At 31.2% G+C, this 15,271-nt stretch overlaps 1 protein-coding gene across 1 annotated transcript in view; it reads right to left on the reverse strand.

The window, feature by feature from the left end:
* Positions 1–446: 446 nt before the first annotated feature.
* LOC131671630 (xaa-Pro aminopeptidase ApepP-like) overlaps positions 447–15,271 on the reverse strand; it is a 35,512-nt gene continuing 20,687 nt past the window's right edge. Inside the window, exons 2-11 of the mRNA XM_058948208.1 lie at positions 14,631–14,857; positions 13,664–13,843; positions 9,400–9,514; positions 8,540–8,918; positions 8,352–8,472; positions 7,527–7,890; positions 7,176–7,409; positions 2,304–2,473; positions 1,579–1,674; positions 447–1,333 (exon numbers count right to left, since the gene is read on the reverse strand). Of these exons, the coding sequence (XP_058804191.1) occupies positions 1,094–1,333; positions 1,579–1,674; positions 2,304–2,473; positions 7,176–7,409; positions 7,527–7,890; positions 8,352–8,472; positions 8,540–8,918; positions 9,400–9,514; positions 13,664–13,843; positions 14,631–14,857 (2,126 nt within the window). The 3' untranslated portion in view covers positions 447–1,093. The remainder of the gene's footprint in view (positions 1,334–1,578; positions 1,675–2,303; positions 2,474–7,175; positions 7,410–7,526; positions 7,891–8,351; positions 8,473–8,539; positions 8,919–9,399; positions 9,515–13,663; positions 13,844–14,630; positions 14,858–15,271) is intronic.

The raw sequence follows: 15,271 nt of genomic DNA on the forward strand, positions 1-15,271 counted from the left end.
AATACAATTAGTTTAAATAATTAAAGGTCAAAATAGTACATAGAGGGTCATCTATGTGAAGAAGGCCCAAAGCACTTAAATGAGGCCACTCCCGCACACTCCGCCCCCGGCCAATTAGGGTTGGGTTCGAATTTCGCTTACGCTTGAGACACTCCCCAAATTTTCCAATCAATTAAGTTAAGAAAATTTGAGTTCTTCCTGCCCAAAAATGACAAAGATTTTCGAGTGGGAGTCTCTTGCGAAAAATATAAAAGGGAGCTTTTCAAGAAAATTAGACAGTTATTTTTCTAATTTAGTTCGTGCAACCATTTCGAATTCGTTAGCTATTTTTCAAGCTCGTCCAGTTTAGTTAGTTTTAGTTATTCTTTCCAGTGTGTGTGTGTGTGGGAAACTAATATAAAAGTGAGTAAGGAAAATTAAATAAAATTTTTTTATTCTAACTTCTTTCTACATTCTTTTCTCTCCTTATTCTTTCCTATTTTAGTTTCGCGTACGGTTTGTCTTTTTAGATAGTTACACTCGATTGCCAAGCGTGTGGTCGAGTGCATATTAGATAGGCCCCGCTTTACGTTATTTTATTGCCAAGAGTGTAGTAAAATAATGCGAAGCATTGCTATATTGCCAAGCGTGTGGTATAGTAAAGCTTCGATCCTCCGTCGCCGAAAAAAGAATTTCCCGCGATAGTGGTGACGCACGTCCCGGTTATTTTCCGTAAGGATAGACCAAAAAGTGCGCCTGAGAATTGTTTCGTCAACCGACGTTACATAGTTATGTATTTTCAATATTTTGGTAAAAAAGCATTAAACTGTAATAAACTCGAGTATCAGAATACCGGCGGATTCTTATGATTAAAAAAGTTCCCTTAAGTGACATGCAGATTGACTACCTGAAAACGCTATAATTAATATTAATCAATTTCATATCGCATACCACGGAGTACATATACATTACACTTATAAAATATACCGTTGTGTATGTACATCATTATTAGAATGTATATAATATTTTACAAAAAGCTTATTATTTATATCTTTTTTCCATGCAAATGGCTTATTCAATTATAATAAGTTACAAAATTTTTTGTAAAATTAACTTATAGCAAATGTAGGTTAACAATGATAGTAACAATTATGAAGCTAGAGAGTTTCATTGTCGAAGAATTCGACATTGAGTCAGACTTTCCTCTGAAGTAATTTAAATTTACAAGTCCCCATTCAGGAATGTTGCGAGTTTTTTTCATCATCCAGTTGTATCCTGTCGGGCGGAGCTGTTTTTTCAATTCAGCGCCTACTTCATCTCTTATGCGTTTATTATATTCATTAAGCCAACGTCTCTAAAGAAATGAATATATATATATATATATATTTGATTTGATATATATATATTTGATATATATATATTTATATATATTTATATTTGATATATATATAAATATGTATATATATATTTAATTTTCTATGCAAATGGATATTAGATATTTCTATTGGAAAAATTCTAATAAGAACTATGCAAAGGTAATTGTAAAATATCATAAACATTTGACAATTTCGCATAAGTATGTGAAAAAAATGTACTTACGTGTAACGGAGATAACATTTCTGTTTCTATCAATTTGGGTTCGTAAGGAACAAGAGCAACGTCCCGGAATTGTAAAAATTGTTGATTCCAAGATGTCTAAAACATGATAATCAGAATTATTTATATTCATTATATGATTTCTATGTATTATTGATGGTGCAACAATTTCTTCTGCATTGTAATAGCATTCATTTTGTTTACAGTCACATTGTAAGGTGCTCTGTCGATTATTTAACCTTTAACTGCTATGTGGGGTAGATTTACTCCAGACAATTTTTAACAATAAATAAAATTTACTTTTTTTTTTTCAACAATTTTTTTTCAGTGTGTGTAACATTAAAAATTGTTAACCTGAATATTTTTTTTGTAGTAAAAGGTTTGAAATATACTAGAAAAAATTTTTATAGCAAAATATCTAAAATTCTCTGATTTATTCGATGTTTTTCGGGCTGGGGTAGATTTACCTCACCGAGCAGTTACGTGGCCAAACTAAGATGTGCAAGTTAAGGGTTAACTAGCACAGAAAAAATTTATTTGCAAAAATAACAGCATTAATTAAAGGCTATAAAATACTTATTTTAAATAAGTACATTGTTGCAAATTGTAAGTGTAAATCATTGATGAAATAATTAAAAATTTCATTGCTTTGCTTTTGTTATCGACGTTTGGATACAACGAAAAGTGAAAATCATAAATAAAATTTAATAACTGAATTTCTAATTTACCGGTACACTTGCAGGAACTACTTCAATAACATTTTCAAGTCGAACGCCAAAATCATCTTCTTTGTAGTATCCTGGCTCATTTGACAAAAAGTATCCTGGTTTTAAAAGTGCGCTATTACATCCTGGCACTGGAGGATCTCTCTTGCCCATACAAGTTACGGTGATTGGTGCTAAAATAAATATTATTATATATTTTTTTAATAAATAAATGACCAAGCATACTAAATATGTGTAGAACTTGATGAACTAAACTGCAGGAATTTAATTATACGCAAACGTATGTATAACTAGGCTTATGCTAAGGCTTGGCTCAGCTTGGATTTAAGGACAAAAGCTTGAATCGGTTCAAGGTTAGAAGTTGCGGAAATTTTACTGTTTTCGAAACTATTTTCACCAATTAGCTTTTGAAATGTTATTATGCTATATCTTTAAATAATAATTTTATAAATAGAGCTAGTATTTGAGTTGTAGACTCCGTTCGATTTTTATAAATGTTTTGACCACAAGGTAAATTAAAGATTTTTATTTTTCTATAAAACAATGCTCGAGCTTTATAAATTCGGGAGTTTGGAAGCTCGGGCAATGATTTATTGCTTGTTTACATAATAAGTCATTAATCTACAAATTAACAAAGCCAAACCTGAAGTTATTTATATATCTGTACATACACATTTACATATATAGCGATGCAGCTGATTATTATTCGAGCCTATAACTGTCCTCAAGGATATCGATATGCTTGAGGGCAGTTAAGGCAGTCTTAAGGAAGTAAGTTAGTTCAAAAATAGTTTTAGTTTACTGTCACAAGAAAAACGTATTATTTATATCTTGTACTAGTGCTAATATTTCACTATACTTCCTAAAAATAGCAATATAAGTAAACTAATAAGACACCAATAATTTAGATAGTAATTTCTAAGTCTTATATTCAAATTGATCTTTCTTGCGAAGTAATTTAGCTAGAAAAATAAAAAAATGTTCAAAAGCATAAATAAGAAAAACAAGTAATAAGCTCAGTCGACTCGTAGTCTCCGTACAGGTTAGACGTATTTCGCTTTTTCTGTTATGCTATGATCGCAAGTGTTTTTCCTTTCGATAGTGTAGTATATTTCATGTGACTTAATTCTGACTCTCATTACATATAGTGAATTTACGAAATAACCTGCTGTAAGTGCATCTGATGCATTACACCACAGATTCCCAACATGTCAACTTCTGACTGCAGAGGTTCACAAACCACTCCACCCAACGAGATGAGCCAACACACTAGGTTCAACAATCAACACAACTCAATTACGCAAGAGCAAATAAAACCAATTTCTCCAAAAAAGATCAAGCTATAATGATAGATTCAATCTTAATTGAAGATTATAAAAACAAGATAGCTAAGCTTACCGCTCCGACAAATATTAGATTTACCTCATGAATATCAAATAATAGAGTTTATATTTATTTGTCTTCCAAAGAAATAGCACATGACCTTATCAAAAAGCAAATCTCAATAAAAGAAATCCAAACCTCTGATAGTACAAGCAAAAGGACTAAGTTTATCGAATGTGTGCACGGTCATTGTACATTTTTTTGACACCAGCGCTAATGGGATTATATTGTACAATGCGATCGTGTAATTAAGCAGTAGGCAGCAGTATCTTCAGGAAAATCGGCCTGAGTTTCAAATTCTAGGTGTACATCAACTGGCGCGCTTTTTAATGTTTCATTTTGTTTGGAGTAGTCTATAACTATTAGCGGTACTTTATTAATGAAATCATTTTTATTGAGCAACGGCTCGTTTTCTTTACCATAGTAGGCGTTTTGAAAATTAGCACACATATCGTAGAGAACAGCATACTGATTTTTACTGATGTTCAAATTAAGATTTCCATATGGATAGCATTGTGAATTGAGAAATAGCTTCACATTACTAATGTTACAATGATCAAAATTACTAGAATTAACGCTCGTTGAACTTTTACATTTAGTTTGAAAAACTAAAATAACAAAGCGAGGCTTTTCTCATTGATTGGGAGTCTGAACACTCGAAATATGCTTTGATCTACGAGGTAATTTTAGATACTCGTACATTTTCCAAGTAAGATAACTCATTGCAATTGCACAATCTCATCCAATCTTATTAAGTAATTTAATTTTTTCTTTGTCGACAACCATTACATATGGTATCAGCCATTCAATCTTAGTTAGAGTAATTTTTTATTTTTCTGAAGCAGTAGGATTCCCTATTGGTTTGCTTAAAATAGTGAAGCCGTAGCTTATCTTATTTACAATGGATAGGACTAACTTCTACATTATTTGTTTTACTATAACGTATGTAGTTTTAGAGGAAATGCTAACGTCTGAAGCCGTGAGCGCAGGGTGAAATGAATTATAATTGATGTGAGAATAATTGTTATTATTAATTCAAACAAGGAGTTACAAGTGTAGCGCGACTCGGCAGAACGTAAACCGCGGAGCTGGCAGAAGGCCGAGCTGTTAGCTCGTCTCAAGTTCGAGCTAGAGTGTCTAAAACTCACCCCAGCTACTTGGCGCTTCTCCTCGGAAAATCCGGTGAAAAGTGCAAGTCCCTCCCATGAGGTCCGTGGAAAGGGTAGCTGGGACCGCGGGTTAATATTAATAAAACGAAGGTTGGGCGTGCGCTTTCCCTTAAACAAACTCATTAGCGCGGACGCCCGGCCATCGACGTTTAATGTGTTTATTGCGGATGGCCATAAAATCTCCGGCGCATCGTTCGAGATTTATGAAGTTTTTTGTATAAAACGTAAACTTCTGGCCAACACGTGGAGGGAAAGGGCACGCCACAATAGCATTCAAATCATCTCTTAATCTTGTGAGAAAAAGTTCAATGATATTGACTACAATTTTCCGATAATCTTCAGCAAAGCCCAGTAACATACTGAGAGGGATAGTCACATCAAAATAACCTAGAGCATTACATATTAAAACTTCGTTGTTATCACCATTCCAACCGGCATTTTCAGCGATAGAGCTTTGACATGGATTGAGTGAAAGCCAATTTTTCATGAGGCTTGTTAAGCCGACATTTTTTACTTTATCAATTTCAATAGCATTTATTTCATATCGTATTTCCTCGAATAAATGACAGAGGGCGTTGTTGACTAATATAGTGCTCTCCACTGGCGTAGTACCATCTGGCTTGGTCAACCAACCACAAATATGAATTATACTGCGTGATGGAAACAGAGATAAATCTTGATGCTGAATTGCTATATGGATTTCATCGCTATTTTTGAAATATGATAATGAATAAGGCTAATGCGCACGAACTTCATAATAAGCTATAGACTCATCGAAAGTGATACCTGAATGAATGTCTAAAATTCTGTCCATTTATTGTTGCATACAGCATACTCATATGCACAATATTTTCTTCCACAATTTTTGATGACTTTTAGTCTCAAGCTTTTCAAGAACTAAATGCTCTGAGGTGTGAGCGGTCTGATAGCTCGCTGTTGACTGGTCGCTGATTGACATTTTTGGCTTTTAATATAGCCTCGACCAGTCTTTATATTATAAATGATACCCATTACTATGTAGCCTTTATATGTAATCGCACTGCGATGACTTCTCTTTGAAAGTTAACTAGGATTCCTTCTTGATCAACTATATGAATTTCAAAATGATCAATGCTCCTTACAGCGACTGGAAGGTAAATGACGTGAGAGGGTACTTCTATAATCTTATATTCAGGTGGCACTGCTGGGAAAAATTAATGTATAGTATGTACTTTGCGGTCGTTTATATAAGAGCCTGTAGTAATATTACACTTTACACGTAAAGCGTTGATTTTGAGAATAGTCACGGGTAAGTCAGAACTATGCGTTTCGTTTTTAACAAGCATGCGTTCAGTGAAGCTTAAAATTGATCCAATAGAATCCTCTGGTTCAAAATGTATTTTATGACTGCACTGTATGACATTACGTAAAGTATTATTATTTGGTTTTAGACTAAACGATATATCTTTGGGTGTTAATGTTTCTTTGAGAAAGCTTTCAATATCTTCTATTTCGTAGCTACCAATCGGTAAAGTAATAGCTTCTTGACCTTCAATGTAAAATTTATTATAACCAACGTCAATGTTTGGTATTGAATTAAATGATAATAGCTCAACTAGACCAAGAACGTATTTTTTGTTTGGTGTCAGTCCGATCGATGGAAAATAATGTTTCGAGTACGGATGATGTTCCTGAGAGATCAATGTTTCAATGAATGTCAGTGTATTCTCCATGACAGATTCATATCAAATGACAGTCATTTTTTGAATAAGTATTTTTTATACTAGTCGTCACTTCTATAGTTTATTCAAAAGAAATTTGAGATAAAGATGGCCGCAATTGTACGTATTAAAATCTTGATATCTAATATAATTATACATGATTCTATTAACTTTGAGATAAAGCAATAGATCTATAGGCGGTTACCAAAACTATCAAAATACATAATCTCATCACCTTTCTTTTTATATGCTACTCAACGAGTTTTCATCACCTAAATTTACAATAGCCGTCTCTTAATACTGCGGTCCATCGGCTGGTAAAGCATTATGTATGAAAACTCCTCGAAAATTTGCAATTTTGAGTATTTTAGCATACTTTTTCATATCGTGATCTGTCAGTGCTCAATTAGGTAGTTACTTGCGCGCACGCGCATGCGTAAACTCCTATGTATGTTCCAAGCCACCTGGACCTTCCACGAGGTGGGACGTTAAATAAAATAAATTAAAAAAAAAGTAATAAGCTATAGTTGTATCCAGATTGAATGAAAAATTTGTTGAGTGAGATTATTCTTTTTAGGGAGGTATTGTGTTAGTTAAAGTTATCTGTAATTTTTACAACTTACATTCATGAACAGATAAGAAATGTCCTACACCATGACTAGTGCCATGCATATAATCATAACCTGTTGACCAAAGTGTTTTGCGCGTTAGAACATCCAGCTGGTCAGTTCGTAAGTTGCTTGGAAATACTGTTGTAGTGAGTTCAATCTGGCCCATCAAAACTCGTGTGTAGGCTTCACGTTGAGCCTGTGTTGGTTCACCAAAATGCAAAGTTCGAGTTATATCAGTTGTTCCATCTACGAATAAAAATGTATAATTGTATGTAGCGACAAGAAGATTAATACATAATTGAATAACTTTTCTGAATTTGGTAATCTTGAAATTGGATTGCACAGTTTATAACTTTCATGTACCTTTATACTGACCGCCTGAATCGATAACGAGAGTTGAATCAAGACCAATTTTGATATTGGTCAAATTAGAAGGCTCGTAATGAGGCATAGCTCCATGAGGACCATATCCTACTATAGTCTCAAAAGAAGTCCCGACGTTGTCCTTTTGTTGAAAGCGAAAAGAGTTCACAACTCTGACTACTTGTAACTCATCCCACCCTTCTCCTCCGAGTTCCATTTGCTGTTCCATGAAACCCAGAAAGTCACACATTGCCACGGCATCTTTTAAGTGGGCGTTTCTCATACCTTTCATTTCAACTTCATTCTTTTCAGCTCGTAAATTAATTATAGGCGAAGGTCGGATCAATCTTTTGTCCTCTGAAATCTAAGGGATAGTGTGACGATTAGAATATAACTTGATTTTTCGAAAGCGAAATAAAAAATTAGTCGCTCAATCATCCTGCATAAATAACGTTTCAGCGTAGTATCTAATGGTTGGTAACTAAATTCAACTTCTTTCTTACTAACGTTGATTCTGAAATCTTATTATGAAAAAAAAGTTCATGACTTTCGGAAAATTAGATTTATTTTGCCCTGGCTATTACACATTTGAAGTACGTCGTCAAGATTCGTATTTTTACATCAAATCTTTTCATTCAAGATCGTCATATCTAAATTAATAAATTGTGCATAAAATATGTCATAAATATGCACATAAATAAAAGAATACAAAAACAAAAGTTGGAAATCTTTGATTGTAGATAAGTAATATTAAAGATACGCGAAATTTCGCTAAAAATGTAAATATTCTACCATAACACACCATTCATTTGAATTAATACTCACGCAAGAATTAACTAATTTTGATGAGCCTGGAGAATAAACGCAGCGAGATGGTAACCATACTTTATTCCATAGTTGATTAAATGTTCTCAAGTCTTTGAATATATCTGAATATTCTGCCCAACTGTATTAAACGAAAGAAAAATCATCGTCAAAATATCAAACTGTTTCCAAGTATTTTTAGAATTTACCTTACACAATCCGCATAAAAACAACCATCCATCTTCAAATGAATTTCAGTGTCACGACTTAACTTATTTTTTGGAGTGTACAGCCTGATTTTTCCAAACTCAATTACAGCATAAGCTCTCAATACGTTTGTATTGGGCAAATCATATCCTCGGATATTGAAAAGCCATGCTATTTCATCTAATGCAGTAACCACTAAAGCGCTAACGTTTTGAAATAACATTTCGTCGCGTATTTGCTTAACTTTTTCTTGCCACGGTTTTCCAGAAAATGAAATTTCTAACGGAAACGATTGTCGCGAATCGTACTCTGGCCGGTCTACCTGCCAAATTACATCTATCAAGTTGTTTTCAACAGGAATCAATTTAATGCTAGTATTCGCTGAAAATAAAAGATGAATTTATTTCAAGATAATTTTTTTAGTATATGCTCTATATATATAATCTTTCCCAACTAACATAAACTGATAGAAAATTTCAATATTACATCTCTAGCAATGAATACAGATAATTAAATCGCGACATTGAAAGAACAATATGTTATTAGAGTAGAAAGACATTTTTTGTGTTTTTGTTACATTATTTTATAATTGTACGTAATATATTTTAGTAAACGTCAGGTTAGAGTTGAGTAAATTTCGAGTTTGATGGGCCCAGTCGAGCTTTGATAGAAACCTACTTTGTAGATTTACTAACTATTTAATATGTCAATGATGAACAGTAATTATTCCACGCTGTTAAAAAAAAGTTGTATCTACAAAAATAAAATAGAATATACATTTTACACGCCCCCCACCATCCCTCAATTAATCAATCCTTATTGCCTGGAAGTATTAATTTTAATATTTTGTATTACATAATACCTAAATCATCTTCCCATGAGTCCCAAATGGAAGCAGGAATCAATTTTGGATCTACTCCTATACGAACGTTTCTGTCTTTGTATTCATGTTTCAACCATTGAGTCAGTGTAGGAGTCTATAAAAATACAATAAAATGTATTTAATTAGTATTATTTAATAAGAGTATATAGTTTTTTGTCATTAATTATAGATTAATTTAGGTATAAATATAAAAAAAATTTAGATATTAAGAATAAATGTTAAGATGATATAGGTAAACAAAAATGAAGCCAAATACGATTTATCTAAATAATTCTAAAAATTTTTATTTAAAGCAATCTATTTTTCATAAAAGCAATAAATGTTTTACACATTACTATTTTACCTTTGCAAGTAATGGATTAGATTTATTTTCACTTTTAATCCATAAAAACTAATAAAAAATACTGATATTAATATGTCGTTTGCTATTGAATCATTTTATGTAATTTCAGAATGTTTCGGATTGTATACACTGAAAGAAATATTCAAAGAAATTTTACATATATTTCCATGATTTTTTACTTTAAGGTAATATAGTAATTTGGTTACAGACATTCTCATACCCATTTTTCGAATACTTTTTTACTAACAGCATATTGTCACGGTTCATATATTCCTAAATCGTGCAACTAGCATTAGCGTGTTATATTACCAGTATTATTTCTATACGCCGTGGTAGCGCAAAATCACATTTCTTTCACCAAACCGAATATTCAAGACGAAGTAGCAACGTAGCCATTCAAAATAAAGCTCCACAATCAAACCAAATAATTAGGAATTTCCTGTTCCAGTAAGTATAGTATTGATATATTTTATTATTAATCTAAATGAAAGTAGAATTTCTTTATTTTAGAGGTTTGCTAAATGGTATTTCTTATTCTTTTCTTTTATAGATTTCAAATTCAACAGATAAAGAAAATGATACTGTACAAGTAAATATAGTGGTAAATGATCTGATTTATACTGTAAATATATTATATTATAATCGAAAATATAACATTTGTTTTTATTGATAAAACTGAAGCGAAAAATGCTGTAATGTTATTGAAGCAGTAAATTGAATTACATTTCGAGGCTTGATTAAATATTAAGACTCAACTCAAGCCAAAGAATTTCGATACAGAAGTTGACAGTGCTACAGATGTGCTAATGTCTAGTCTATTTGCAAAATCAAACTTACCCATAAAAATGGTCGTGTTTATTATGACAGCGTTTCAGAATTTTTAACAATTCTTATTTTGCTATTTCAATGCAATCTTTAAATAATATGATTTTGAAATGCGATAAATTGGGTAACATTATAAACATTATGAAAAATTGTTTTCAAAACTACTCGACTTACCACAAAGCTTTAGCATCTTTAAAATGGTTATTTTATTTTGAAGCTAAAATGACTACTCATGTAGCAAGCGTTTTGAAACCAAAAAAAAAATAAGAAAAAAGAAAATATATACATTGGTGAAAGATACTGTTGCAAGTATCCCTTTGAGGCAAGTTTTAAAAATTTTTTTAGAGCTTCCAAATGTTTATTCTGCTATTATTGAATACATTAATAAGAAAGAAAAATGTAATTGTTTGTGTTCAATTTTTCGAAGCGAAAGATGGATAGGTATTAAAAATAAATTTGTAGGCCAAATTTTATTGTCATTAACCATTTTTGGCTATGATTTTGAAATTAATAATCCACTAGATTCGCGCAAAGGTTACAAAAAGTTACACAGTTTATATATTGTAATATAACAGCAATTCCACTCGAGTTCGCTAGTCTGTTAGAAAATATATTGTTAATTCAACTTTGTAAATCTGAGTTTAAAAAATATGTAAAGCATTCAAAATTGTTCCATCCAGTCATAGACCAATTAAAAGATTTACAAAAAAATGGTATTAGTATTACCATAGGTGATAAAATATCAACCGTTTATTTTGATATTTTTAACTTGAGTGGCGATAACTTGTGTTCTATGGGCGAAAAAGAGTGTAGAACTCCTTTTAAAGAAAATATAGACTTATTGCGATGTAGCGAAAAACATTTATCGGATATTGAAGCAAAAGGGAATGGCGTTAAGAACGAATGAGTATTTTCTGAGGTACCTGGTTTCGACATATTTAAATGTATTTCTTTTGACCCGATGCATGATGTGCTCCAGGGTATATGTAAATATGAACTTAGCGCAATTTTGTATTATTTGTCGATAAGTTATTTTCTTTTGCGATACTTAAAAAACGATTGGAGCATTATTGCGATAAAGTTGCATAAAAAAATGTTCCTCCACAACTTAATCTTGACCAGATAAAAAAAAATGTATCATAATGAGTGCTGCTGAGACGAAGTTTTTAATGTTTAATTTAACATTTATAATTAGGGATATGATTTCAGAAAAAAATGTTGTTTGGAAATTTTATTTGTCGTTAAGAAAAATAACTTTTTTAGCGTTTGCTCCAGTACTCACCGAGAAAAATGTTACTAGTTTAGAATAAGAAATTGCGCATCATCATTCGAAATATTGTCGAATATTCAAGACATGTTTGAAATCTAAACATCATCATTTGTTGCATTACCCTAGAATGGTTAGATTGCTAGATCTACCACATAAATTTTCTTATATAAGATTCGAAGGCAAGCAAACCTTTGAAAGAAATGACTAATGCGATAACCTCAAGAATTAACTCGGTAAAAGCTGTAAGAAATCAATTAGACTTGAATTATCGTTACCTTATCAGTCGTGGATTTAAAAAAAATTGAATGTGGCAAACAATTGTTTTTGAGTGTAATATTCCTAGATAGTTATAATGTATTTAAAAAAATGTTATCGCAAAATATTGTAACTACCTATGTCCCTATTTCATAGGTCATGGTCAACGGGATAAAGTATATTGAAAATTTTGTTGTAGTTTTCAAAATTGAGGATAAAACTGTACAATTTGAAGCAATTGTTAATGTTATCATAAATAGAAAAACGAATATTATCTTATTGTGTAGAAAAATCAAAATTATTAGCTACTTTAAACATTTATGCACATATGAAGTTGAGCTTCTGAATGAATACCTTCAGGTCGCTCATAAAAATTCACCGAAACAAGCTATTTATAACTTACAAAAAATGTCTAATTCAAAATTGTATGTATCATATGACATTTAATTATTAAGTTCAATAAAACACTTTGAAATATATTTTCAATTATGTGTTTTTTTTATTAAAACAGTTTTCAGACTGTTGAATTTTTTTTCCTATTTATTTTTTATTCTTATACAATTTTTAAATAAATTCAATATTTTGAATAAAAATTGTTTACATAATTTTATATAACTTTAAAACAATGATTGAGCTGAATAAAAAAAAATGTTGAATGGAATTGAATTCTAAGTAAAAGCAGGTTCCATAATGCAACAGTAGGTGGCAAACCTTAATAATACTTGTTTGCTGCAAGTACATAGAAATTCTTTCCATTAGTATATAAGAAACTTCAATACCCCATCACACATGAAATAGCGGCGAATGGCGAATCACCATTGCGAGCGTATATATGTTGGATAGAAACTGCGTGCGAAAAATCTGTGTATGTGTTAAAATTAACTTCTCTCAAAAAATGTGTGTGAATTGTTTAGGTGTGGGTCTACGGCAGCTGATATGAAGATAAAACAAAATTAACATTTTTTTCAAATACGTATATGAAGCAAAAAATATTTTATAGGAAATTTAGTTCATTATGTTAAAACAATCTTAATATTGAGTGAATAAACAAAAAATCTTATATTAAAACAAACCATATGTGTCGTCAGTTCAACAAAAGTTCTGTGGAATGAATTCAGTACAGACATCAGGTTAACAGAACACGCTCTGTAAAATGAATATACCGGGTGTCTTGAAACACCAAATGAGCATGATTGCTCCATTTCAACGGAGTGTCTATTGTTGATTCAACTATATTTTTTTCTCAGTGTTGTCTCGTCCGAACGAACCGATCAAAAAGTAAACGAGACGAGAATCTCTTTGCCGAACTTATTATATATAGCCCAAGTATTTTGCAAAATAACAATTTGAACGCACGTTTTTCATGGAGCCTGCGGCAGAATTCTACTTTCCGCACGGTGTATTGTCTTGTAGAGATTTATGGAAAAGCATATAAGACAAGTATCTTTTGTCCCGTTCTAGTTAGGTAATGTACTATTGTAGAGAGCTTTACTTCACGACTTTTAGTCAAATACCTCAAATTAATAAGAAATAACTTATGATAATATTACATTTTTCTGCATCTGTCGCATGAGAATCCAATTACAATCCATTTGAGAGTCTGCTTGAATGAAATATCGACCATCTGTCCATAATATGGCTTTGTTTGTGGTGATCAAAGCATTTCCAACACTTCCACTGAATCCTGTAATATATCTACGCCTTTCATCATGTCCTGCTACAAATTCACTCTACAAACGCAAAAAATCAAAATTATTTGTGTTTACATAAATAACTTAATTATGAATGCCAATAGCAATACAAACTCACTATGACGACCGTTGGTATTCGTATTGTTTAATGAATTGTTGTTATTTTTAAAATACATGTCATTTTTGTAAATGTAAAAAAATGTATATATAAAACACATGTAACATTTTAAATATAAAATAGTTTTTTTAATTCAAATATTCTCATTCACTTGAATATGGATTTTGTACTAATGCTACAAATTGATTATATACAATAATAATATTCTGACGATGAGACCGCCGATCATCAAGAAACGAAGATTAGAAGGTAGCTAAGCAGGTAATTTTGTTGATTGACGTCAAGCTAGTCAGTCGTTAATGGATCTTCGTGATGTTAGCCGTGTAGTTTCGATTAAGAAGGCAGTTTTTTTATATTTTTGTCGTTATTATTTCAATATTAGGATATCGAAGTTGTTACAATACAATAAGTATATGCATATGTTCAAAAATAATTAAATGTTCCATGTTTACCTTTTCTTTCATTTACTTAAAATTAAATACTTAGAGTGGTGGCCTTTGTTTTTGTAAATTTTTAAGAATTCAATAAATGTTATATAACAGAAATTATTTTGCTTGAATTATGCTTCGAGCTGCATTTTTATCTCATTACTTTATAAAATGTTGTCGATATATATATTACAATTTATAGTAACTTGTGTGTGTGTGTGTGTGTGTATGTCACTATAAATTGTATAATTAGTTTTTATTTTACTTATATAAATTGTACCTGATGTTCATCATTTGAAGTAACAATGTATCCATCGAGAGATGCTGTTTGAATTGTAGCAATTCGTATCATTTCACTTCTTATTGCTCGTAATCGACTTGTGGTATTAACTCTTTCAGGAGGTTGTTGATTGGGAAATTCATTAGCAGGACAAAATTTCCTATTTGATCCTTGATAATTCAACGGTGGCTCTGTTAAATCTTGCGCATCACCTGAAATCTCGGTACCTATAAATAGAGAAATACCTATAAATTGTTAAAACATCATGTGAAAATGTATAACGCAAAGAAAATATCTTAAAATTATTAGATTATTTTTAAATCTATAAAAATTAAGGTTGCAGTTTATAAGTTCTTCGCTTATAGGTAAGGATATAGATCAGAAATGTATGCTTATTAGCTTAATAGTTATAGAATTTTGAGTTCCCTGAAATTCTGTTTTATTTCATTCACAATATAATGCATTCTTTTACTTCTGAATCTCGACTTGTTTTATGACTTAAAATAGCAAGTAGTTACTTTTCCTATTAGTACAATTCTACCAAGCTTCAAATTATAATAAAAAAATAATAATTAAACTTACAAATCTACATGGCAAAGAATTTTTCATCATTGTGGCATAACATAAATATACGAGAGTAG

This window comes from Phymastichus coffea, unplaced genomic scaffold, assembly GCF_024137745.1.
Source record: "Phymastichus coffea isolate CEN01 unplaced genomic scaffold, Cenicafe_Pcof_1.1 PCOF00131, whole genome shotgun sequence".
Taxonomy (NCBI): Eukaryota; Metazoa; Arthropoda; class Insecta; order Hymenoptera; family Eulophidae; genus Phymastichus; species Phymastichus coffea.